This window comes from Gambusia affinis, linkage group LG07 (genome assembly GCF_019740435.1).
Source record: "Gambusia affinis linkage group LG07, SWU_Gaff_1.0, whole genome shotgun sequence".
Lineage (NCBI taxonomy): Eukaryota > Metazoa > Chordata > Actinopteri > Cyprinodontiformes > Poeciliidae > Gambusia > Gambusia affinis.
The window spans coordinates 2,243,094-2,270,117 of record NC_057874.1 but is presented as its reverse complement, the minus strand read 5'-3'; the positions used below and the strand labels follow the sequence as shown (position 1 = coordinate 2,270,117).

The 27,024-nt window shown below is 39.6% G+C and overlaps 2 protein-coding genes across 3 annotated transcripts; one reads left to right on the top strand and one right to left on the bottom strand.

The window, feature by feature from the left end:
- The first annotated feature begins 5,224 nt into the window (after nt 1-5,224).
- LOC122834164 (small vasohibin binding protein) lies at nt 5,225-12,322 on the top strand. Of its 2 annotated transcripts, none has more exons than XM_044122329.1 (3): nt 5,225-5,475; nt 11,871-12,003; nt 12,117-12,322. In XM_044122329.1, exons 2-3 carry the CDS (start codon nt 11,890-11,892, stop codon nt 12,201-12,203), a joined length of 201 nt encoding a protein of 66 aa, XP_043978264.1. In that variant the 5' UTR covers nt 5,225-5,475; nt 11,871-11,889; the 3' UTR covers nt 12,204-12,322. The 2 variants fall into 2 exon arrangements, with proteins under 2 accessions (XP_043978264.1, XP_043978262.1); XM_044122327.1 differs by lacking the exon at nt 5,225-5,475 and adding an exon at nt 10,664-10,815.
- A 1,099-nt stretch (nt 12,323-13,421) lies between these two features.
- Nucleotides 13,422-17,482, bottom strand: fbxo2 (F-box protein 2). The gene is made up of 6 exons (XM_044122325.1): nt 17,322-17,482; nt 16,722-16,788; nt 15,675-15,801; nt 14,835-14,927; nt 13,992-14,127; nt 13,422-13,873 (listed from the first exon to the last, which is right to left on the bottom strand). The coding sequence occupies exons 2-6, from the start codon at nt 16,756-16,758 to the stop codon at nt 13,739-13,741; spliced, it is 528 nt and encodes a 175-aa protein (XP_043978260.1). The 5' UTR covers nt 16,759-16,788; nt 17,322-17,482; the 3' UTR covers nt 13,422-13,738.
- Nucleotides 17,483-27,024: the final 9,542 nt, after the last annotated feature.

Genomic DNA, 27,024 nt, shown 5'->3' with positions numbered 1-27,024 from the left:
TGCGTCCTGGGCGAGAGGCGGGGTACACCCTGGACAGGTCGCCAGTCTATCGCAGGACAACACAAAAACATACAAGACAAACAACCATACACACGCACACTCACACCTAGGGAGAATTTAGAGAGCCCAAATAATCATGTTTTTGGACTGTGGGAGGAAGCCGGAGAACCCAGAGAAAAGAACCCATGCATGCACAGGGAGAACATGCAAACTCCATGCAGAAACATCCCGGGCCGGGAATCGAACCCAGGACCTTCTTGCTGCAAGGCAACAGCTCTACCAACTGCGCCACTGTGTAGCCCGCTTCACATCATAAAAACACAAAACGTCATAGAACATAGTCAACAACATTACATTTTGTCGTCATAATGATTCAGATTATTGTTTGATGTTTCATGATTATGTATCAATAGCAAATCTAATCTGGGTTTTTAGTCTAGATTGAATGGAACTCAGTGTTTCAACTGTTCTGCAATTTTCTGGAAGTTTGTTCCAGATTTGTGGTACATAGAAGCTGAATGCTTCTTCTCCATGTTTGGTTCTGGTTCTGGGGATGCAGAGCAGAACCAGAACCAGAAGATCTGAGAAGTTTGGAAGGTTGCTACAATAACAGCAGATATTTAATGTATTGTAGTGCTGAGCTGTTAAGTGATTTATAAACTAGCAACAGTTTTTATAGGGAGCCAGTGTAGGGACTTTAGAACTTTGTAATGTTCTCTATCTTCCTGGTTTTAGTCAGAATACCAGAAGCAGCATTTTGGATGACCTGCAGCTGGAGGATTGCTTTTTTTAAGCAGACCTGTCAGGACACTGTGGATATAATTGATGCAACTAAAGATAAACGTACGGATGAGTTTCTCTAGATCTGGCTGAGACACTAGTCCTCTAATCCTGGAGATGTTCTTCAGGCGATAGAAGACCGACTTTGCGACTGTCTTTATGTGGCTCTGGAGGATCAGCTCAGAGTCCATCACTACTCCCAGGTTTCTGGCCTGATCGCTGGTTTTTAGTTGTAATAACTGAAGCTGTGCACTGACTCTAGATTGTTCCTCAATAATCAATCATCCACATGGTTATAGTAACTAATCTTATTTCCTGTTATAACCTGAGCTAAAAGGAGCATACAGATATTGAATGAGAGGAGTCCTAGGATTGAGCCTTGGGGAACCCCACATGTGATCTCTGACCTGTTTGCTGAGAGGTTTCCTGTTAAAACAAAGAAATCCCTGTTCCTTATGTAAGGTATGAACCAGTTGAGGACTGGACCCAAGAGTCCAGTTCCAGATCCAGTGTGTGACCTCGATTGTGTGTTAATATAATATATTGAATTAGCCAGTGTTTCTCAATTCCGGTCCTCATGCCCCGCTGCCCTGCATGTTTTAGGTGTTTCCCTTCTGCCACACCCCTGGATTGACTCTTTGGGTGATTAACAGGCTCCTGCAGTACTTGGTGGCTGCAGAAGACATCATGCAATCACTTGAATCAGCTGTTCTGGTGTAGAGGTACATCTAAAACATACAGAGCAGGGGGGCCTGAGGACTGGAATTGAGAAGCGCTGAATTAGACCAAGATTATCAAGAATATCGCACAGCTTTTTGGTCACTCTTTCTTGGGATAGGGATCAAAATTAAAAGAAAAAAATCTTGGCTACAAGCTGCTGAATCAGTGGCTGGATTCAGCCTTAGAGACAGGATGAGGAAGCTCAAAGTAGAGCCACTGCTTCTTTGCATCAAAAAGAATCAGTTGAGGAGTTTCAGGCATCTGATCAGGTTGATTCCCTTTGGAGGTTTTCCTGGTACGTCCCACTGGAGTGAGACCAGAGGGAAGACCAGAACTTGCAGGTGGAACTAGGTATCCTATTCAGCCTGGGAACACCGTGAGATCCCCCAATTCTAAAAAAAATATATATATTTAAAGGAGCAGTGATATTTGTTTTCCAGGCACATAGGGCTAATCAAGTAACTTTGTTAACTTCAGTTTTTATAAACGTTATATCAAATATGACTTCAAGCAAATTTTACTTTGTAGTTTAACGCATTGAAATTGGGCCTGCGTCTCTTTAAAAAGAAGTTCTCTTTCTGACACTCTGTGTTCAAGACGTCATGTCTCCTCTATTAACCCTTTAGCAACATTTTTACCAGTGTTGAACAGAAGGAGCTGAGAGGGGTGCTGTGGGGGAGAGCTGCTCTCCTCTGTGAAGCAGAAGCTTAGAAACTGAGGAGCTTCATCTTTGAAGCAGGGGCTCAATGTTTTGCACAGCTGAATGGTTGCCATGGGAGACCAAAGGATTTCTCAAACATGCATGAAAGAATCAAAGCAACACTCCAGGTATGATTTTTTATGAGGACATAACATTATAAAATGATGTAAACGGTGAACAAGTCCATTTTTTCATAGTACTGCCGCTTCAAAGAGTTAACAACTAATCTATACAGAAAAACTGATATTGTCAGATAATACATCCTAACATAATTCATGGTATTTAGTATAACTTGTATTATTGCCTTGTTACCAACAGTGTATCAAATTCAAGTTGCACGAGGATTCGCCAATGTTCCAAAGAAAAGAGTGGTTGTTGGTTGTAATCCACCATCGTTGAGCAATATTTCTGACCACAGGGTTGCAGTGTGCCTGGCCCCATGGTGGAAAACACTTCTCACTGAATGGAGTGTGTGTTCACAGTCCAGCTATCTATATATGTAAGTGAGAGAGACTATTGTACCTGTATACAATAGTTATATAACTACCAGAGGCTCAGTCCACACAGCCACTGTCTGGATGTGGGTGCATATAGATGCATGTGCCAAAAATACGAGTGAGATCCTGAGAATGATGGTATTGTTTACCGTCCTCCTGCTGGGCGAACAGGGAAACCTAAACCTAACCGGGTTTTAAGCTTCTGCAGTCTGTTCCAGACAGAAAATTGGGACGTTTGGGGTCCAAATTACACTTGGTGAGAGAACGCGCCTTTGTTTCCTGCCACATGTACAGTGCGTTGAGTCTGTGTTGTAGTAGAGTTTTAATGGCTGTATGCTTTTCTCTGGTTTAGTCAGCTGTAGGAGAGCAGAGTAGCTGCGACAGACTCGTATGCGTATAAAATCAAATGAAAACAAAAATGGTGTCAGAAACAGAGGCGCTGATGCCGTCTGAAAGGCACTTCTTTCATCCAGATCAGACGATCTGTTTTTAAATTACATAATTTAAATGATGTCTTATGTGGTGTCTGAATTTATTATTATTTTATTAACATTTTCTGAGCTTTCTACACACCTGTCACTTTAAAACACAACTCAAAACAATTTTGTATGACTGACCATTTAATCAATTATTTATTTAGTCCATTTTACTCAAAATAATTTCAGTTTAATCACACATCCTAATTGATCCTAGACAAGCAGTGCAATATGTTCAATCAGTTGTTAAAATTAGATGAAAAAGTTTCTATGGAAACCCAGCAGACTTTGTCAAGTCATTGACTTGGATTTGTTTAATGTCTTCTCTGACCTGACATCCATAAATAAAAGCAAGTACTTTACACTCACTGTGGATAATTGCCCTTACCAGCCTCCTATTTAGTAAACATAGCCCAAGGTGTGTGTTCAAATTAATCCCATTAAGTCTGAAGGCCGCAGAGGTCGGTCAGAGAACCGCCACAGACAAGTGTCATCAGGAATACACAGAGAGCAGGTCAGTGGTGAAGGTGAGAAGTTTAAAGACTGAAGTTGTAAAATATTTTTCTGAGCTTTGGACGTCACACACAGGGCTGTTCACAGGCAGCATTACTGAGACATGGTCGTCCACATCAGCTGTAAACCAGGCGAGGAGAACATAAATCAGAAAATAAACTGTTGACTAGAAACATGGGACCGTTTTTAATTTTGCTTTGGTCAAATTAATGTAAGTTTTGTGGGTCACTTCACATTTTTGCTCTTCTTTTCATCTATCACATGACATCGTCCTAAAATAGATTGAAGTAATATGTTTTATTTGGATTAAAACTTTGCAATTTAAGCTAACATCATGATCTTCTTTGTCTCCCTACAGCCAATCAGCACAAAGGAAATTGAAGCTTGCTCCTGGATTGGCTGCAGCCAATAGCGTGTGAAGTAGCAGTGCTCTTCAGTGTTTCAGTTTCCCATGGTGCATTTTCTTCAGATGATTTTAGATATGGGTGTGGTGGTTGTACGGTGGTGGGGGTGTGACACATCTGCAGTAGCTACAGACACTAATGTTCGCAGGGTTGAATCCCAACTCGTTGACCTTTGCTCTGATGGCCTTGCCACATGTCAAGGCTATTAGAACAGAAGAAATTCTAAAAAAAATGCAATACATATGCACTACAAAAAATATGTGAGAAAGAACATTTTCTGGGAATAATCCAAAGTTTCACTGAAAAATCCTCAAAATATGTATGTAAAGTGAACCTCATGTAGGTCCAACATACACAGAGGTTCAGGGGTTCCTGAACACTGTAAACAGAGCTCCAGCTGAAAAAATTGAGTAAAGTTTTTACATGTAAAAGAATTAAATAAATAAAGTTTGTCAAACTTTATTTATGTTTGCTGAACATGACAACTTAATAAACCGAGTATATTTACTTGCAGAGGCTCAAGTTGGTTCACCTGCTTTCTTTTTTCTCAGTGAAGGCAAATGGTTGCTGATTTCATTTAGTGCTGAATACTTGAAACGGTTCAGAATTGTTTTCTTTTTGGGTTCTTAAGAAGCAGCCATGTATCTTTTTACATCCCCCTTCACAAGCTGTTGTGAAAAAGTTGACATTTTAGAAGAGAAGTTGAAACGTATGGTTATATTCTAATCATACTGACGTGTTTTTTCAAAAAGCATCATTTGACTACTCATGCAAAAACAAGAAACAAAAAAGCAATACACATTATTGCTTTAAGGGTTACCGTTAAACTCCTGTGATTTAGAAAGACATTTTGCATTCATTTTAAAGCTGGTCCTCCATGTTTACAGCCCTGTCTCAGCATGTTTATGTGTGTGTATGAATGAGTCCAAGCTTGGCGAAAGTAAACACCGTGGTGTGTTTGGCGGATCGTTGGCGTTTAAAGGTCTGCTAAGTGGCACCTTGTCGCGGCCAAAACAAATAAAAGCTGCGTGTACGTGTGTGCGTGGGTCGCGAGGCGCGTCGGAGCGCGCTCGTGATAGCAAGCGTGTTGCTGCTAAGTGCCAACGTGAGTCGGCCAAAGCAAATAGGCTTAATGAGAAGCAGCTCCTGGGACAGAGAGGGAGAAGTGAGAGTGAGAGGCAGAAACGGGTGAAAGCCGGCCAGGCCAAACACACTGACCCCGCTGTCTCCTAGGGTGGACTTAAAGGACCCTCTGTTCCCCTTCTGTCCTCCTCCTGTGCAGCACCACCATCACCCTCATCAGCCTAACCCCGCGCTCCTCCTCGCTCCTTTTCCTGTGCCCGACTCTCGCCGATGCCGAGGCGTAAGTCGGAGTCGTGTAGGAGGTGAGTGATGGCAATTAGAGGAACATTTCTGGCTGTGTGTGGGAAACACAGGTTGGTTATGCTGAACAAGTATGCCCAGATGCGCAGGCAGCTGCGTATTTCAGCTGAAACACAGCCTTGACCCCTGGTGGCACAAAAGCATTTTACTTATCCTGACGCAAGACACAGATTTTACCAGTAACAACTGATTTGAGGGAGTAAAAATGATGTTAGCAAGTTCCCTTACAAAAAAATCCCATGAAAATCACATGTGATCACATAATCCACCAAAAAATCACGTTTTCACATGTGATTTCCATGTGATCACATGTGGAAATGTGTGAATCACATGTGGAAATGCATGCAGACCTACTAGGGTCTACATGCATTTACTATGTCCCACACTTAAATGTGTGATTCACATGTGAATCATGTGATTTTACCACGAAACGTTCCAAAATCACACATATTCATGTGCTTTCACATGTGATTCACATCATTCACATGTAAAAATTTGTGTGAACAACATGTGATCACATGTGAAAGTCACATGTGATTTTCATGGGATTTTTTTGTAAGGGTTAGAATTTTCTGAAGGGGCAAAATTTCTGTCCTGACTTTCCTGAAATAGATATGTTCAGGAGGCATTCAATTACAGAAATATGAAATAGACAAAGATGACCAAAAAGATGTAATAAAATGCCTTAAGACACAAACAAAATCAAAACACAAAATCCAAATTAACTGCCCCAATAATTGTAATATTTTACAAACATTATAAACATCACAAAATAACATCAAACACACAAGCAAAATTAAAACAGGAAATTTCAGCAATTTCAAAGACAGACTAAAAACAAACAATAACAATTTTTACTTTGAGTACAAATTCACCCATTTCATCAGTTCAATGTTATTTCATTATCTGATCCAGCAGTGTGTGGAGGAGAATGGGGAGCCTGATTAGTGACAAGGGACAGGTGGTTGACTGGGAGCTGGGTGCAGCTGGGAGGGGAGACCAGTGAGGCAGGCTGAGGGAAGGAGAACAGTGAGCATGACAGGAGTTGAGGAAACTCTGGTTTGGTAAACTCAAGGCTTTAAGGACTGTTGGCTCTTGATATTTACTAACATTCTTTAAAATTCCTGCCATAATATTTGGATTTAAACTTATTTCCTGGACTTTTATTTGGTGAATATGAGACTTGAGTTACATTTTTTTTTTCTGACCTCCTTCCTTTATGGCTCTGAAGACACAGCTGAGATGCTGTGCAGCAACTTGTTGCCCCCACAGCTCAGTGGTTGAAGAACAGCAGCAACAGTTTAGAGGGAGGTTGATTAGGGTTAAGAAGACATAAGATCAGAAAACTGAAACCTGTAAAAACTAACATGCGATCAGTGTGTGTGTGTTGTGGGGTCTGGTGTAGTATATGCATGTATGGGTGAACTGACCTCTTCTTGTTAGGTCACATCCTGTGCATATCGTTCTTTTTTTTTTCTGGTTGCTGTGTGATGTTTTCTTTGGCGGCTCAGGGTCTTTTGGGGTTTATGTTTGCAAAAAAAAAAAAGTCTGACTGTGTGCATGTCTTGGCTTTACATACTGTATGCGTGTACAGTAAGTGTGTGTTTGTATGTGACACCAGTTATTTTAGGCACATTCGCCATGATCATTTATTTTTATTCCTGAAAGACTTTGTGTGTATGGATATGTACAGGTCTACAAGGATTTGTACAAAGTGTGGTTTGCTCTGTGTGTGTGTGCGTGTGTGTGCACGTGTGTGCGTGTGTGTGCGTGTGTGTGTGTGTGTGTGTGTGTTTTGGCAGGGTTAGGAGGTTGTAGTCAGTTTGTATGCTCAGGTCTGCTGGTGTGAAGGAGCAGTCAGAACTGGACTCACCCCTGGAGAGCGAGCTTAATTTAAAGAACAAGGCTCCTAACTATAACTTAGCATCTAACAATAACAGGTCAGTATAGAAAGGTAAAATCTGTTTTAATAATCTTAATCATTTTGAACATTTCTTAAATCTTTCTTTGTCAATATAGATTGTAAATTTTTCTCCTGAATCACATTACTCATTCAGGCATTGGTAGACAAGTTTTCTGTGTCGTGTGTATACAACATCTTTCACATTTGAAACACATTTTGACACCAGTGGACGTCTGTATGAGGAAGTCTTTTCTAAATTGTGAATAGCACTGGAGTGCAAGGTAGAAAAGAAGGCAAGGATGCAAGGGAGGAAGTGACGGAGTAAAGGCAGGAGACAAGGAAGGAGAAGAAAGAGATGCGCTTCAAATAGGGATCGGGGTAAAAAACAGAAACTGTACAGCTCAGTCAGGAATTGAGGGACAAATCAAGAAACAAAGCGAAAAAGAAAGCAAGAAAGAGAACAGGTATATTATGCAGGCAGTCAAAGTCACATAAATTCTATAAACCAAGAGTTCCCTTGTTTTGCTGCACTTACAGACAGAACATAGAACCGTCTTAATACAAGAGTTGAGACTCACATTTTCAAGATGCACCAATAGAAGCTGCCAGGCCTGCAGCCCCAACCAATGATCAATACTGCAGCTGAGGTCACCATGACGATGGGGACACATTCTGCCAGTGGTATGACTTTCTATGGGCTCCTAGTGGGTCTACATGCAGAGGGACACACTGTACATAAAGTGCTATAAAATGGTTCTATACGCCCAGAACATAATAAGTAACGCTTCATTTTCTCACAAAGTTGTTGCCACAGCGACAATCTGAGCTCTGCAAAGATGGCATCTTGTTTTTTTGGAACAATGTTTTCCATTTCACTGGCAGTAAGTTATACCCCTGATTGAGCTGCTTCATCATTAAAGACAACAGCTCCACTTGTCCAAACAGACCAGAGCTGTTTTCAAAAGAGCCTCTTAACACGACAACACATGGACTTAATGTGTGGAAACACATGAAGTACAGCACAACCACTGTGACATGTAGACAGCACATTTATTTAAGCCTCCAATCAGCCCTGTAGCTGCTGCGCTGCTGGCTGACAGCGTGCGCGGTCCCTTAGCTTCAGCTACCCGGTCCTGGCCCAGGTAATTCTGGCTAAGATACTTTACTCCCACATCTCATAAAGATACATTTTAAATCACTGCACTACAATTCAGACATTTTTAGCGCGTCTTGAAAATGGATACCTCATTTTCAATTAGATTTTCCCACTAATTATTTGGAAAAAGACCACTTGGCTGTAGACAAAGCCAAAGAAAGAAAACATTTCTGGGAAGATGTTGCGAATAATTGACTAAAGAGGCTTGGCATAAAATAATACTATGTTTCATCCTTCTTACAAACACTATTAAATTAATTGCTTTTACAAAGGATGGGTGGGTAGATGGATGTGACTTATAGCTGTGTTTTTCCTGCTAAATAATCATTTTAAGAAATCATTTTCGAAAGTGAAATGTAAGACATGAGCCACACAACATGTACAGGTTGTTTATGGTGCCTCATTGCTGCCGGTTGAATATTCATCCTGTATTTTTCTGCATTCGTTCAGTCATCACTGTGGCTGTTTGTGTTTTTTTACTCCCCAGAAACAGCCTGTCAGTCAAAACGATGCGGTTAGCACTGTGACGTCTTTCAGCCGGGTTTTCTCTGGGTGGCAATGGCCATGATGGCTTTTCTGACTTCCCAGTTTGTTCACTCGTGCCACTCAAGTGAACTGAGAAGTTGATTTTATGTAGAAGCTACACATCATTCCCAGGTCTCTCTGGACCGCTTGTCCAGTTCGTTTAAACCCTTACAAAAAAATCCCACAAAAATCACATGTGACTTTCACATGTGATCACATGTGGTTCACACAAATTTTACATGAGAATCATGTGAATCACATGTGAAAGCACATGAATACGTGTGATTTTGGAACGTTTCATGGTAAAATCACATATGAATCACACATTTCCACATGTGAAAATCACACCAAAAATCACGTTTTCACATGTGATTTTCGTGGGATTTTTTTGTAAGGGAATGGAAGTTATGGGATTTTATGAAACTGCACAAACTGCACAATATGAAAAGTAAATAAAAATAGGTTTTGTGATACCGAAATAAAGTGTAAATAAAGCATGTTTGACTCCTTCCATTTATCCTGTGGTGTGTTTTGGGGCAGCATGGCCGGCTGTTGTCTGCTGAGTTCTGCACTAGTTCTTGGGAAGATATTGTTCCAAAATAGAGCCACTGGCCGAGAAATCCAGGTAAACCGTTTGGTATGCCGTTCAGTTATTCTTTGTGGTGTGGAGAGAAGAGAAGCGCATTTCAAACCTCCACCTTAGCATCAGACGCTATAAGGTTGTTTGGCACAAGAGGACGATTTGCTCACTTCATACATGAGGGTGTTTGGTTATTCTGTGTCGTCATTGATGGCTATTTTGGTTTCAGCAGTGATGAATGTTTCCTGGACCACCATCACACTCACTCACCACCCAGCTGATGCATGCGCTGAGAAGGCTTCATGAGGGGGGTCGGTACATCATGCACCCCGGTCTGAGGCACGCTTATCTTCTGACTTTTCTGATTCAAAAATGAATTCAATAGCTAAACTAGCAGTTCATTTCACTAGACACCTTTGTCCGTATTTTCTTTTTATTATGTGCCATGTCACATACAAGTATTAGCCTGGGATTCAAAGATGATCTGTAATACAAGGGCGACATCTGGTGGTCAGACCTATTGGTTCTCCCTGATCAAAAAAAGTAGGTGTGTTCTCTTTATCCTTCTGTATCTACTCTATTCTTATCTGTCTCTGTCCATTTTAACTTTCTCTTCCTTTCTTTTTCTTTATCTTCTACGTCTCTGTGTCCATTGCATTTGAAATAAACCGAAAGCAATTGCTAACAAAGCGTTCTATAGCTTTATTATTAGCAATTGCTTTGGGTGTACTGTAATAACCTTTTCTTAATGGAACTTGGTGGCAAAGAAGCCTCCTTCATAATTGTTGATAACATTTGTTATTATAGCACTTTAGTTTACCAGTTTGCTACTAAGAGACTGATTTCAATCGTGGGGTAGCGGCATCGCGTCTGTTTTGATGCTAAAGCACTTAATATTTACTTTATAAAAATCCGAAAAGCTAATTTTCATAACAAAAAGCTGAGCTTTCCAAAGTTATAAAAACACAATATTTAAACATTAAATCTAAGAAAATAAGGTCGAGAAAATTCGTCACCGGAACTATTGAGCTTTATACAGCTGAACACGGGTTTGTTTATTTGTGGCACACAGAGAACAGCTGTTCTGTCTGCCAGTAGCATCCTACAGCTAGTTTTTATTGTCAATGCTAATGAAAGCCTCCTTGTATTGCTTCATTTGACTTCCGCTCATATCCCAGGTGAGTTCACCACTATCAGAATGCTAATGTTGCTAATATTTGAGACGTCAGCGTGTAAAACCAAACCGATAGCAGGCTAATGTTAGCTGAACTGACTAAGACGCTAACTTTAACGACTAATAGACTATTTAGGCGTAGGGCAACTTACCCCGATAAATATTCTCACTTAACATTAATATTGGTAGCTGCTTTGACTTCAGAGTAACATGTTGCTATGGAAACGTGTAGTTTTTACGTATGTCTGTTTATTAGCTTCGAATGAATTAGTTATGCTCCAAAAGCACCTGGACTTTTAAGTTAGCGGCGTTGCGTTGATCCGCAGGTGCAATGCCTTCAAAAATATTCACACCCCTTGAAATTCTTTGTCCAATTAGATCTGCTACTTTAAGTGTATTTTAAGTAGTGCATAAATCAACCCCTGTGAGAGTTTGTTTTGTAGAAGTACCTTTAGCTGCAGCTACATCTTCAAGTCTTTGGGTTTATGTCTTTACCTGATGTTTTTTTTTTTGACTGGGCCATTTTAACATGAATCTGGAACAAATTTAAGGAAAACTGTAAAAGAGCTGAAACACTGACTTCCTTTATATCTCGACTAAAAACCCACCTGTTTAGAGTTGTATTTGAAACGTAATCAATTACAAATTTAATGAGGGCTCTTGACTTAATGTCATGTTTTGGTTGTTGATTCTATGTTGCATGACTTTGTGTTTTTGTGTTTATGATGTAAAGCACTTTGAAATGCCTTGCTGCTGAAATGTGCTAATAAAATAAAATTTGATTTGATTTTGGTTTTATTAATCAAAATCATAATTTAGTGGCTGTATTTTTTTTAGGATGGTGTGAACCTCAGCTGCATTTTCAAGTTCAATTGGTTGGTCTTAAATTAAAATATGCATTTCATATTTTTTAGAATTTATTTTAAACAAAAAAAACCATTTGAAATATTAGTGTAATGTGATGTGGAAAATCTTTTGGAGCCACAGTAGAACCTTCTCATGACAATCTGTCCCCCATCAAGATTTTTCAGGTTAAAAGTTTCTCTTGGACTTTTTCAGGTGGAGTTAAAGCGACGCCATGGAGCAGGCCTGCCGCAAGGACAGACCAAAGCTGAACTCGACCCCGACCAGAGGAGACAGAGCCAAGCAGAAGTCTGCACAGCAGGAGGCCAAACAGCGACAGAGAGCAGAGGTATCCCATCCTCACTGCAAACCTACACTGTAGATACTCAAACGATGTTTTGGTTGGTCTTCTGGGCTTTTTCTTTTTTTACTCCTGCTTGTGTCTGCTTCTCTGATTTCCAGATATATGCTTTGAACAAGGTGATGACAGAGTTGGAGCAGCAGCAGTTTGAGGCCTTTTGCAAACAGATGCAGTCGCAAGGAGAATAACAGCAGTAGCTCCGCTTCCACCTTCCACGAGGATCAGTTTCTGTTATTCTACCCAAATTGAACTTTGCATCAAAATGATGGTTGAATAACCAAAAATAATAAATATTTTTGTTTTTGGACTTGTATGTCTATTTATACAATAATTAGCAGCAAGAAGAGGCGTTGAATGGAAAATGTTGGTTATTTGATTAACATATAGTTTGAATTAAAATGGGATTAATTACAGACTCTTCAGTGAATTAATCCCACCACTGCTTAAAACAAATGACACGCTGCTTTAGAGCAATTGATATATTTCCGATCAATACATTTTTCTTTTTTGTACTTTTACATTTGTTTTATTAACTTGAATCGTGAACTGACTTAGGCCTTTAAAGTATTTAACTGGGTCGACATTTGAAGTTCCTGGAAGTTGAAGAAAACAGTGGAACTGTTTCCTTCCTGCGATCCTTCCAGGTTGTGTTAACTCCATCAGAGGTTTCAACAGTAAAAGAAATGTTATTTTCTGTTTCATTTTATCACAGAAGGTAGTTTTTATTTGAATGTTTCCGACTGTATTAAAGCCTGTCAATGCAAACGTGCAGCTTAAAACCACCTAGTATTTTTTGCAGAATACACATTTTCTATTAAATAGTTATCAACTTACTTAAGATCAGGTTAATAATTTGACTTAAAGCAGAAAGACCTTTACCTCTCAGAGCTTCTACTTTTGATCAGTTTATTTTGTGTAGAATCAGTCAGTATTAACTACTGTCTGCAAACTTCTAACAGCCAAAGGCTGGAAAACCTTAAAAAATCAGTCGGCACAATCTGAATCTAATTTTCATTTCACAAATTCAGTTTATGTCTTAAATTGTGTCGTTTTCATTTAATGAGGGAGCAGAACAGAAAAATAGTCAATTAGAATTCTGACTGTCTATTCTATAACATTATTGTACTATTGTGTTAATTTGGCTCTTTAAACTGCCTTTGGGTGTGGTTGTGTGTGAGCTCAGATTCCCATGTGTTTGGTTGTTTTTTTTCCCCATTCCACCATTAAACATAAGAAAATAAAAAGAAACGTTGCCACAATTGATGCTCTTTTTCTCATTAGCTGTTCTTCATTTCATGGTGACGTCATTTATCTTCTTTCTCACAGTTGAGCTCTATTTTGTGTAGGTCCAACACATAAAATAGTTCAAGGCCATGAAAAATAAACCACCAGTACACATCAACACATTCTGGATTGCACACAATAGTTTATTTTATTTCTGTGATTAATATTTGAAGGATTGCTGATTAGTGCAAAGAGTACTAAGAGGCTAATTTAAGGTTAGTCCAGCAAGCAGAGGGTTGAATATACAAAGGTTAGCAAAGTGAAGGTGCCTATTTGTGTGAACGTTAGTTTCTTGGACCAAAAGCAGCAAAGATTTCAAATAGCTACCTTTAAAATACTGCAATAGCTACGGTATTTAAAATATACTCAGATTAATAATTTTATGTTTTATTCTTGGCTATATTTGTTTCCATTCTTCTCCTCTTGTTTCTCCTCTGGTTCAGACGTCAAGCGTCACAGAGCTCCCAGTGACCCGAACCCCAAACCAGCCTTCCCAGTAACTGCTGTCACGTCCTCCATGTTCAAATGAGATGAAACGCATTCCAGGTCCGTAGTCATTAAATGTATGAGTGACCTGGAGATGAACAAGGGAAGGGAAAGAGAACTGCTGGTTGGATAGTTGGTTGGATAATATGTTCTCTGCAGGATGTGTTTGTGTTATTTTTCTATTAGAGACTAAAGCATTTGAGAACCTGTCTCCATGAGGAGTCTGCCTCGGGGTCCAGAGTCTCTGGATCATGAATATATTCCTGCAGAACCTTTTGATTCTCATCCAGCAGACAGGTTGTCATCTGATAGATGCAGCCACAGTCGGTCCTGCCACAGTACCTGCAGGATGACATCACAAGCTGTTTCCATTGATGATAAAATTATGTAATTAAAATTACAAAAATGAATTTGCTTAATGAACACTTGACAACTTGCGGGGGGAAGAATCATGCTTTTTAACCATATTGATATGTGTGTATTTTGCAAAATTGCAATGGAAACAGTTTTTTTCTAGTCACAGCAGCTTGTATGCAGCAGCAAAGTGTTCATTTGTGGGCTCTGGCCTCTTTGGACAATATGCAGCTGGATCCACCAGGGCTCTCAAAGCCATCACACTAGCCTCCTGAACACCTCGCTGGTGAGATGTTCAGGGCACATCCCACCAGAAGGAGATCCAGAGGAAGTCCAGACTATGACTTTGATTCTGGGATGAACTGGGAACTGACCAAGTAGCTGGGGAGAGGAAAGTCCATGTCTGTCAGTTTAGGCTGCTGCCTCCATGACCCGACCCCAGATAGTTGGAAGATCCACCTGTATTCAACCGGATTTCCTGACACTGCAAGCTATGAGAAATAACTCATTTTGCATTAAGTTTCACAATTGCGTTTTTTAGCATATTTCTAATTAAATTGAGCATTCACACCTTGCCAAACAAACCGGACTTTCTTGACAAACTAACTAGAATTTGATTAAAACGGACTAAACAGGGCTGGTGTGAATGCATCCTGACGCAAAGTGACTGTCTTACCTGAATGTTCAAGTCTTACCAGTCTTTCACTGTGACAGGAGGCTGAGCGTCCAGCTGCTCTGGGCTGTAACCCTCCTCTATCAGGTCGATCACCTGCCTTTTTAGGCAAAGCCTAGGATAATGCATGAGGATGATTGTTAGCAGTTAGCTAAATCAGGTTCAGTTGTGGGCACCGCTAACTCAAACGTTAGTTGCTCTAATCTTAATGGAGTCGTCATAAACATGAGTTCTGCTGACACTAAAGCATAACACCAACACAGTATTTAGCAGAAGCTCATGCTAAAGCACTAACTTGCATTCAAGTTATAACTGCCATAGAAAGACTACAACTGTTGAGCAATAATTTAATTTTGACATTAAAATTTATATGTTCTATATTGCTCATAGATATTGTATTCATGTCTGTGTCTTGGATTCTGCTGCCTGTGTTTTACTTTGTTCTTGTTTGTTTCTTCTTTGAAATAAAGTTATTGAACAAAATAAAACGTGAGGAAAGAAAACGGAAGAGCTGCACAGACTGTCTTCACCCACTTCATAGTAAGAGTAAGTGAATTAACTTCTAACTGCTTAAAAAATAGTCAACAATCAAAACTTCAACACAGATTTGAAACTTTCAGATGAAAGTTTAGAAAACAGCTAAGTAAATTAGCGCCTTGGTATTTATCCGGAAAAAATTAATTCAAGGGAATATTTTCAAAATTAGCAGGAGTGCTAAAGCTCTTAGTGAAGAAATGGCTCTGCTATGAGTGCATCTGCAGATGAGTGAAAGTGTGTCCACCACTGATGAGAATTATAGAATCAGAGTTCAGGTGGCGCATGAGACATTAGGCGTATTAAAGTTGGTGCTAAAGACACTCACTCAAAGGAAGTCGCAAAATATTTGGTCACTTCTTCATTGCAGAAGTCATGACCACAGTCTCCTGGCATGTCCTCCACTCTCCAGTGGTTCCCACCGTTTTCTGTCAGCTCCCAGGATTCCAGTTGCTCTAGGAGAGGAATTCAGTCTCAAATGGCTAATTGTAGCACTATGTAGCTTATCTCTAAACCTAGAATGAATCTTTCAATCTCAAAACACCAGAGCTTACTCGTTCACCTTCAGACAAAATACAACTGGCCATCATGTAAAGGTTATTTAAAACATGTATGTTTTGGAGGTTTGATTACATACTAGTCACAACCAGGACGTCACATTCCTCAGAGTAAATTTCACTCACTAATTCAAATTGCTTTGTGGATTAATTGGTCAGGTGTTGATGATGAGGATAAAAACTTAATATATATACTTTTTAATTATTAGTTTACCTCAAAGCTAAAGACATACAATATGTACAATGTTAAATCTGTGCATCTTGTAGCTTTATCATTTATTTCTAAATGATAAATCTTGTACAATGCTAATGATGTTGATGCTATATGATGTTTAACTCTCATTAAACATATTGACTGATGATAGTTGATAGTATGCGTCATCTTTAGACTATCTTGAGATTTGGGGGAATTTGGTGACATTGTGTCACTCTGGAAGTGAACATTGAAACTTCAGCTAAAACTGCAAAGTATCTGATTTTTATATGGACTTTTAAAGAAATATACATCACATGTAGTGGAAACACTTTAAAACTTGGCACACCAAAAAGGTTCACCCTGTCGACCACGACACTGTGTTGTATGAAGCTTATAAACTGTAGTTCCTTAAGGCTCTGCTCTTGGATCTTTTCCGTGTAGGGCCAACAGTACTGACTCATTGCTCAGATCGTATTATGTTACAAGACATCCTGCTATGCTTATGCTAATGACACACAACTCTAAATGTCTGTGTCACCACAACCCCTATAGTGTTGTCTCCTTTATACATTATTGGTACAGTTTGGAACTGCATAAGAGAAGAAACAAAAAGACTTCTCACCATTTCCACAGGGATTCCTTAGCAGGTTTCTAGCCATGGTTACTGGATAAATATGGGTTTTCAAGGCCTGCAAAGAAAAACACATTAGATCGATAGCTAAACATTTCTTCTTGGTTTGTTGTTTATGAGGAGTCTGCCATGCAGACAGATTTCAAAAACGATTATCTGGTACTCTGACTCAGCACACAGCAGACAAAAAGCAAACGGGCAAAAGCCGAGGTATTTGGTTACTGAATAGGAGGCATCACATAGGATCACCCAGGGTTTAAACAGATCAATCTCTGTAGGACAAACAACGGGGGGTTGGCATCCCATATAACCGCATCCCCAAAATACCAAATCAGTCCCACACTTTGAAGAACCAGTCATACAAAATATAATTTATCTACTGCCCTGTCAAAAATCAAGGTTGTATTAAACATCAGTGTCCACTACACAGTAAGTTTGCTTGGCTTTTTACAGTTCAAAACAAGGACAGAAAAAATGCTGAGTCATCTGCCACTGCAAACTCATAGAAAGCAGTCCATTCACAAGATCAGTATGCATAAATATTAAACTCTACTTTATCTAACAGCACAAACTATGACATGTGTTACTCACAGCTAGAAGATGACAAACTCTTTTCTGGTTCCTCTGGATCCTTTAGTCTTCCTCTGCAGAGCAGCAGCCTCATCAGAAAGGCTTTTATACACTGCAGGTCTGCACACAGGGAGAGAGAGGTGCAGAGGAGCAAAGGCAGAAATACTAGAGCTGCAGAAAGTGAGACAGCAGCATTCAGCAGACCGCCACATGTAAACACTCAGCATTATGTAAGAACCATCAAGAAAACACGAGATCATCCCACTTCCCCATGCTGGAGATTTAAGATTAACAGTAAAAATAAATAAAGTTACCTTAAAATGAATCACACAAGTGACATCTAGACCCAACAGAAGACTTAAACATAAATAAAATAAATCTGGTTGTGTGTGTTGTTTTTGTCTCCTGCAAACTTGCTTTAATTCTACTTTTTTCTATCTAATCATAAGAAATTATAATCAGACAGAGAGACTCATGAAACAGGAAGAACAGGTCTCCTGAAAAAAGAGGAAGTAAGTTTCAAGCCTGAAGTTTTATAAAAAAAAATAGTTGAGACTATTACTTATTTAAATGTAGTTTAAATAAGTAATAGTTTTAAAGAATGGAATCTAAACATTTTGAGTAATTGGATAAGATTCAAAGTAAAATACTTATATTAATATTGGTTTATTGTAAGAATACTTGCATTTACTTGGCGCATTTGTGGGAACACTTACAAGTAAAACAAGTAACTGTAACTTAAGTTAACATTGAGATTATAATAAGAGTAACTAATGAATTATGGTTATCATAAAATTAGAAATGAATGCTAAATCAGAGAAGCTAAAGAAGTTATAAATGTGATTTTGACATTGAACTTGAAATGGTGTAAAAGGGTGTAACTGCAATTAAATATCACTGATTTGTTGGAGGTAGATGGTAGGTGAAAAGTTAGGGGGAAAAGGGGACTAACAGGAGAGCAGAGATGGTCAATGCCTTAAACGTTTCAGAGAAAAGGTTGTGTAGGCAATGGAGGTAGGAAGACCGTTGAGCAACACTGAGACATTAGCACAGACATCAGGACATAATGTCTCTTGACACAGTGATGGATATGAGATCATCTGTCAAAGTAGAAAGCCAATGAAACAAGCATAGCATCAGTGCTAGCCAATGCATACACACCAAAAAGGTGGATAAACCCCATAAAAGGTGAGAGCAAAAGAGAAACCTTTGGTTGGATCCTCCAGGCAGTTTCGAGCCAAGATCAAGATGGACAAAGATTTCTGCAGCTGCAGAAGAGCCGGGGCCACAGACCCGAAGACTGTCCTGTGCATGGGGACCAACCCATCAGCCCTGCAACATGTGGCTTCAAATCACAGTCTCTCATCCGCTGGGGTCAGACCCCAAAGACAAAGATGAAGATAAAGGCAAAGACAAAGAACAAGGCAAAGAAGAACTGGTGCCTTCCTTCCTGCCAGCACCCAAGTCCTGTGTGACCTCACCATCCATGCAGAGATGAAAGACCATCAGACCTACAGAGATCCCTGCCTTCATCCTCAACCTCCTCCAGCTGCCAGTGGCGCAAAAAGTGGGTATGCAGTGTGCATAGGGGCGCTGCACTGGAGGGGGCACAAAAAACGATGTTGGGAATTTTTTTTCTAGTCAGCATTTTATGTACTTAACAGCTATTTGTTTATGAAATGATCAATAACAGAGGAACTGCACTGATTAGGCGCCCCTCCCCTCCCATACAGGTAGCTGTCCCTTCTAGAACGCGTTGAGGCGCGTTTTTTCTCTCTCTCTCTTTTAAATTTGAATTGTAGTAATGCACTCGATAACAGGGAGCTAAAGATGGGGCGACAGAAAAAAACTCCGGGGCACAAAACAGAAAACGGAAGAGGGGGAGGGATAAAGATATTGGAGAGACGAAGAAAAGCTTTTCAAAGTGGTTGAAAGACAGTGGGTAAGTAATGTCAGTGTATCAACAAGAGAGTTGTAAATATTCGGTTAGCTTAAGCGAGGCTAAAATGACAGGTGGTTGTTGTTGTCCAATACGGGACCCGATTTATCCCGTATTGCTATAAATGTCTCATAGACACACTTATCACACACATCTCAACAATAAGTGCAATAATAATGACCAAAACAAAACACTGGAATTATTAAGGTCAGATAAATTGTAGTTCCGGGACCTAAATAGCCCCTCCACGAACTGACGCTGTTGTAACGATTGCCTAAAGACGGTTGCTACGCAGCCGCAGGGAGCTGCTATCGCCTCGCTCTTTTTAAAATGTCCACCTGATACTACACCGTCCTTAGAAGCAAAATCCAGGCTAAACAATTACAGTGAAGTTTAATAGTGGCATTAAAAATGTGTCAGCGATGTTTGATATCAGACAGAATGAGTCAAGAGAGGAACTGCTGACCCGTCAGAAAGAACCAGACATCAGTCTCTTCATCCCTCAATCATTTTCTGAGACCGAAAAATAATATAGATGGCAATTTAAAGAACAAGTCATACAAATAGATTAATAGTAAATAAATAAATATTGTGAAGAGAACATTAAAAACGTTTGTTAGGAATATGTAGGAAAAACGATGATATCTTTTATAAATACAGTGTTTTGTGGTCAATATTATTTCACCATTTTATTAATGTGGGTTGCCAGTTTGGATCAGGTTTCCTATCAAGCTAGAAGAATGATAAAAAAAACATGCTAACAAAGAGCCTCAGACCTGCAGCTCATAGGTGGTTCTAGATACAGACTAACAGAAGTGGCTCTTTAACACAAACGTATTAAATGATGAAATATTGCAGATTTTTTGTTTCATTCTTTTTTAATTGCCCTGTAGGCAGCAATTTATTCACATATATGTACATTTATTATTATTGATACTTTAATTAAAAATGAGTTGTAAAAGTTTATGTCGTTGGGGCGAGGGCGGGGTCGCCGATGACATGTTTGCATACACCTCAGAAAGTTGCTCCCCTTCCTGCTGCAACACCTTCTTCATCATCAGGCCAGGTCTGGGGTTCGAAACACCAAACTCCATCTGTCTCTCTCAAAGGTTCCCTTTTTAGTTCCCAGTGTCAGCATTAGGGAAAGATAGACTAGATGATTGATTTTACTTATTTGATTATTTCTGCTACTGAATTAAGCTGTACTGACCCTTGCAAAAAAGCCTTACTAATAAAATATTTAGCATAAAGAAAATCTGAAAGATGTTGTGGACATTCAATGAATGAGTCACCTCAAAGTTCTTTGATTGTTTTAGAATAGTTCTGATGTTTGATTCTGGAGAGGAAGAGCTGGAAAATGTTTCATAGGTTGCTGGTAGCCCATATAAAACATCATCCTTGGGACTCGGCCGAGTCACTAAAACCAACCTGGTTCAGTAACAAGAGCAAGTTGTAATAAAAGAGAACGAGTGACCGTTAACAGGTGAGCTCTGTGAAACTAGTTGGCTGCAGGCTGCTCAATCTGGCTATTTCACAGGGGGGAAGAAGGGTGGGACACCTAGATGGAGGTCGTCAGAAACCAGGCGAATCTTTTCTCGATGCAAGCTTAAACAGAGTTCACTTCAGTTCTGGACAGGATAAATCCCATCAGATTTAGGAAACTCAATTAACCCGTTAGACGGAGAGCTGGTAGCACATCTCCCCTCTCAGAAGAGGAAGTAGAGAGGGCAGGGAGATGTTGCAACAGCGATAAGATCCAGACCACTGAAACAGGAAGTAGCTCTCAACTTCCTCCCTATTAATCCAATGTTGTTTGAAGCAAAGCTGAAAATAACAATTTGTACATTCAACACTGTAAAACATTGCAGTTGTGATTAGAAGTTGCACTCAAACTTACCATGAATGTCACCGTAATTATTGGCTTTTAATATATATTTTTGGAACTAACGCTTTTTTGGGTGGACTTATATAACACAGAAAGAACTTGCTTAAAAATGTGTTTGAATTCTTTTCTATTTTCTAATTTGTTGTTTTGCTTTGTAAAAGTTTGAGTCATCATTGCATCAACTTTGATAAAATGGAGCAGTACCCAGGGACGATTCTAGGATCTGACTTCCTGAAAAGGTGAGAGTGATGGCTTTCTGGAAAATGCCGTTGTAATGTAAAATATGACAGATGGCTGGATAAAATAAATTTATAGGTGCTCATTTCTGGTGTCTCAATCATACAATCACACATAACCATTGAGAATTTGGAATTGGATGCTTTTTATTTGCCAAAGTTATGAGGGGTAACCAAACATTTCAGCTTCCTGAAATAATCTGTCCCCCGTCCATAACATGAGGACAGAGAACCAACACACGCATTATTAACTCTGTTATTATTAACATTTCAATGTTAATTATTTTTTTTTCCCTAAAATTGATCATTGAGAGAAGCAGGACTGGATCATCACACAGAAGTTTGTATTTACACTGCTGAATGAACAATTTAGCATCAGCTAGCACGCTGTCAGTCAGTGTTTATCACAGTAACAAAGTAAGTTATTCTAACTCACATCTCTCGCTACTGTCTTAATGAGCCAGAAACATTAAATGCAGGTGAGTCTATAAATGAGAGAGAAAATGCCCCAAACGTCAGACGTTGATGCCTATGACGTGGGGGGACGGACGTCATAGGTCAAGGTCTTTATTTGCTCATTCTTTTTTCCTAAACATCATTTCATAGTTCCTCGCAGAGCCCGTTGTTCTCACAGAAAACCTGAATCTTATCTTCAAACCTGAGAAACAGTCATGCCAAGTATACAGAGTTCGCCATCCACAGAGACCCAGACCGTCACCGTGGAAGCCCTGATGGCTGCGGTCGACCCGTTTTTCAAAAGCATCACCCCGAAGGAGTGGTAGGGACTGGCAAATGGAAACCCAGAACCCAGCACCACTTGTGCTCTGCAGGAGACTTTTGGAGACATCTTGGATCTGTTTACATGCAACGTTCTTCAGAGTCTCCACAAGGACAGCTGCACCATGAAGGACTTGAAGGTGGCCGTGGGAAACAAAGTTCCCGAAACCTTTGGTAAACTTCTGGAGATCGACGGAGTCATCAATACTGAGCACATTCAATTAAACAGGCTCATTGTGCAATATCTGCTGGGTAGAGTCAATGACAGCTTGGACTCAGGTGCTCCGACAAGAAAACATGTTGAGCAAGCACCTGGCATGTCAATAATCAGACATATGGTTGATGAAACCAGTTTGGATAGATCGCACACATCTCTTGAGGAATTCAAGAAACCAGCCGACGATGCAACTTGTGAGCCGAAATCTAAGATTACGGTCTGATGGGAAAATCAAGAGATTTTTCAGAAATTTCACTGGCAAACATTCATCAAAGATGGATCTAGTGATCATTCAAGAACAACCAGAAACCTCTCTGACTGAAAACAAGTCAACGCTGGAGATCCAGGTGGAAGATGTCGACAACCTTTCAGACATTAAAGGATGTGTAGCAGCCGGCTAAAGACAACGAGAAAACTACGACCACGGCAGCCGTTATTCCTCTAGACGTCCAGGAAACCGCAGACCTACACAAGGAGGAGCCTGAGGTTGATCAAATCTCACCTGCTGAGTCATCCATTCCTCTTGATGTTGCAGATGTGGAGAACTCTGTACCAGAGACTCAGTCAACTAAAGATCCACAGGAACTAGAAGGGAAGCCAAACTTGGCTGAAATATCACCCATGGAAGCCTTCTTTCAACCGGAGATCTTGTTGACTGAAAAGCTGCTGGAAAAAGAATCAGAACCGGAGTACAGCTCTGATGATTTCTCATCTGCCTTCAATTTTCTGTGATTGAGTGGGAGAGTCAGACATCGACTTCTTCAGTGCTGGACGATGACGGCAATGAGGAGCTAACAGGTTCCCAAAAAACGGCCGTGAGAAGCCTGGTCAGAGACATGATGAAGATGATTATTGATAAATCAGGACAGAGAGTCTACCCTCCAGAAGAATACAAGGCTATCTGTGATCGACTCCTTGAAAAACTCTGGGCTGAAACCAAACCAAGAGTCCTCAACATAAGCCCGGACACGATTACATGCCAGGGAAAGGCCATCTTTAAGGACCTGCTGAAGGAGTGCAGCAAGCCAGAGAACATCCTCCTTCTCCTGCAGGCAGGGACGCTGATATTGGAGAGAAGTGTATTGACTACAATGTCTCAAAATGTTGGCAGTGGACAGCATGAAGCCAAATAAATTAAGGTGTCACTACATTGTACCCCAATCACGCTGATAAGCGGCTTGAGTTTTTTCAGCAAAAACGTGCCGAATATTGCTAACAGTCATCCCGCTTTGTGACTGCTACTTCAGTAAACCAGCGAGCGTTGTTGGCATCATATAAGGTGGCGTACCAAATGGCTCAGTGCAAAAAACCACACACCATAGGAGAGGAGCTGATACTGCCTGCAGCATTAGACATGGTCTCTGTCACGCTGGATGACGCAAGTCCTGCAAAAGTAAAAACAATCCCTCTGTCCAATGACACTGTTGCTAGACGTATAAATGACATTGCTGATGATCTTAAAGAACAGCTGGTAGATAAACGCAAAGACAAACATTTTGCCTTACAATTTGATGAAGCAACTGACAGTGGCAAAGACTGTTTGTTTAGTGCTTATGTAAGTTTTGACATGACGAATTCCCTATGTTAGGATCTACTTTTTTGTAAATATGTCAGAGACAGAGCCACAGCTGAAGAGTTCTTCAAAATGCTAGACTGTTTCCTGACTGAGAATGGGCTAAAGTGGGAGAACTGCATTGGTGTTTGCAGTGATGGAGCACAGACCATGGAAGGGATGAGAAAAGGACTTTGGACTCTCATCAAGAAGGCCTCACCTTATCCTGAGTGGACACACTGTGTTATACACAGAGAAGCACTGGCATCAAGGCACCTTTCCTCTGAATTAAGTGAGGTTATGACAGACATTGTAAGTGTAGTCAATTTAATAAAGACCAGACCACTAAAAACAAGAGTCTTCTCTGCTATCTGTGAGGAGATGGGAGCTGAACATCAAGCTGTGCTGTTTCACAGTGAGGCAAGGTGGCTGTCACGAGGAAAAGTGTTGTCCCGAGATTTTGAGCTCAGAGAGGAGATAAAAGTGTTTTTGGAGCAGGAGCACAAGTATGAATTTGCAAGACAGTTTAGTGATGAGAACTTTCTGATGAAACTGGCCTACCTGACTGACATATTTGGAATGAAATGCAGCAAACAAAAAAGAAAACACCCCCGAATGAAATGCAGCAAACAAAAAAGAAAACACCCCCGAATGAAATGCAGCAAACAAAAAAGAAAACACCCCAGAATGAAATGCAGCAAACAAAAAAGAAAACACCCCCGAATGAAATGCAGGAAACAAAAAAGAAAACACCCCAGAATGAAATGCAGGAAACAAAAAAGAAAACACCCCCGAATGAAATGCAGCAAACAAAAAGTGTTGAAAACGGAAGTGCTCCAGACCACTAGAAGTCAAAAATAATAGTATTCATTTCTATGGGACCAGATGCAAGATTCAGAGAAAGAAATTTGAAAGAAAGTAAAGGTAGGTATTACTATATTTCTTTTCAGATACGCCAAAGAAGACATAATATAATATGTCTTCTTTTATAATATTTATAATGTTATTATAAATATTATAATAATATAATATGTCTTCTTTTATAATATTTATAATATTATTATAATTATATAATTTGTCTTCTTTTATAATATTTATAATAATATTATAAAAGATGGCGTATGTGAAAAGAAATATAGTAATAGTAATCCTTTACTTTCTTTCAAATTTCTTTCTCTGAATCTTGCATCTGGTCCCATAGAAATGAATACTATTTTTAGTGGTCTGGAGCACTTGTTTGCTACAATTCTTTTTGTTTGCTGCATTTAATTTGTCGTCTTTTTGTTTGCATGTTTCTCTTTTTTGCACCTGTTTGGGCATATTAAAGTTTCTCACAAAAAATGGAGTCATTCAGTGACAGGAAAATTGAATGAAGAGGAGCGTGAACTGAAACCGATGAGAATGGAGAGATTTTATTTTATTTATTTATTTATTTATTTATTTAGCTAAATATGACATTTTTAACATTTCATCAGCTGATGGAAAAGGTTAATATTCATACTAAGATTTTACTAGGAAGAATCCAGCTCCTCATCTCAAAATAACCAAATTCCAAATCAAAAAAGCCAATCTAATTTTATTTCTTAAATTGTACATTTTCAGTATGTCATCTGTACATTCTAATGTTTTGGGGGGAGATTGAGGTGATATTATGTCTTTGTTTTAGAATACTGGCAGACTGATAAAAGATGAGACAAGAGAAAAATATTCCAACAGAACTGATTGAATGAGGAAAACAGAAAATCTGACAAAGCTGAAGAGAAATATGAAATATAAACATTTTATTATTTAACTGTGTCTCATATGTTGTATTTTAAGTGTTTCTCTTCACTATCACCTGTGGTCTTTCTCAGTTTTTCACATAATCTTTTCTACTCTTATTCTATTTAGACCTCTATGATCATGTGGCTGATGGCTCTTCACACCTAGCAACGGTTGCTAAGTTGACTCAACGTAGGTGGATGGAATCTGGTCTGTTACGACATCACAGAGTTTTATCCGGATTTCAGGCAACAATTCTTTCCTTCTGCTACTTTCTTTAAGAGAGACAGCTGGAGTTTGGTGAGAGATTGAGACAGTTTGCAGTATAAACGAAATAGTTATTTAATTGATCAGATATAAAGATGGTGAATGAATTTATTTCGGAGGAACTTTCAAAGACCACTAATGTGAAAGATTTGATCTCTAATGAGAGAGAACCAGATATAAAGATGGTGGATGAATTTATTTCGGAGGAGTTTTCAGATCTCACAAAGGCAACTCATCTTACGTTGAAGGAAAAGGAGTCATGTCTGGAAATGATGGAAGACGTAACCTTTGAGGTGTTGCCAAAAGTTAATGAAATGAAAACGTCAATCTCTGACCAACACCATTTAGAGATTCCAGGTAATTCAATGGATGACCTTCCACCAACTGAAAACCAAGAGTCTAGAGATCAAGCTGCTCCTCTTCCCATTGCACAACAGAAGAACAAAGCAGCTGGAGTCAAACTGGAGAAGAACCTTCAAATATACAGCGAAGAACAATGCAATAGAAATTCACCGGCACCAGAAGATGAAGAAACGACAATTCCATCAGTGGAAAACTTAATTTCAGAGGAATCGACCCACTCAAAAGAAAGACAGTTAGTTGATGTGGAGCAGGAGTCAGTGGTTACCACAAAGGTTGCTGAACCACTGCCAGTCACAGAGAAGGAGGAACAGCAGTCATCCATCATGCTTCTTGTCAATGCAGTTCTTATCAAGGCCATAACAAAATCAAGAATAATATGCAAGTACAATCACCTCCAAACCATCGTGGAGAGGTTGTCGGAGAAAATCTGTGCCGAGGTCAAGATGCAAGATCTAAAGGACATTCAAAGTAATCTGAACAATCTCAGCAAGGACATACTGAGAGCATTCTCCAAAAAATTTGGCTGCTCAAAAAAAGATGTTCTTGTACTGTTGGGTTTAAACAGTTGTTCAATGGTAGATGAGGCATTCATTTCCATTTGCAAAGAGAAAATAGTAAAACCAGCCAAAAAACCCAGCCTCATTAAACGTTTCTGGGCTTCTATATCCAAGACTTCCCAGTAAATTGTAGAGGAGTATAATTATATTAATAGTTAAAATTATGTTAT

What these genes read in the sequence shown, in the direction of transcription:
- LOC122834164 (XM_044122329.1), top strand. Translation starts at nt 11,890, where the DNA reads ATGGAGCAGGCCTGCCGCAAGGACAGACCAAAGCTGAACTCGACCCCG. An exon ending in AACAGCGACAGAGAGCAGAG is followed by an intron (nt 12,004 to 12,116) that starts GTATCCCATCCT and finishes TCTGATTTCCAG; the next exon opens with ATATATGCTTTGAACAAGGT.
- fbxo2 (XM_044122325.1), bottom strand. Translation starts at nt 16,758, where the DNA reads ATGGCTAGAAACCTGCTAAGGAATCCCTGTGGAAATG. An exon ending in TATTTTGCGACTTCCTTTGA is followed by an intron (nt 14,928 to 15,674) that starts GTGAGTGTCTTT and finishes GCATTATCCTAG; the next exon opens with GCTTTGCCTAAAAAGGCAGG. An exon ending in CAGACTCCTCATGGAGACAG is followed by an intron (nt 13,874 to 13,991) that starts GTTCTCAAATGC and finishes GTTCATCTCCAG; the next exon opens with GTCACTCATACATTTAATGA.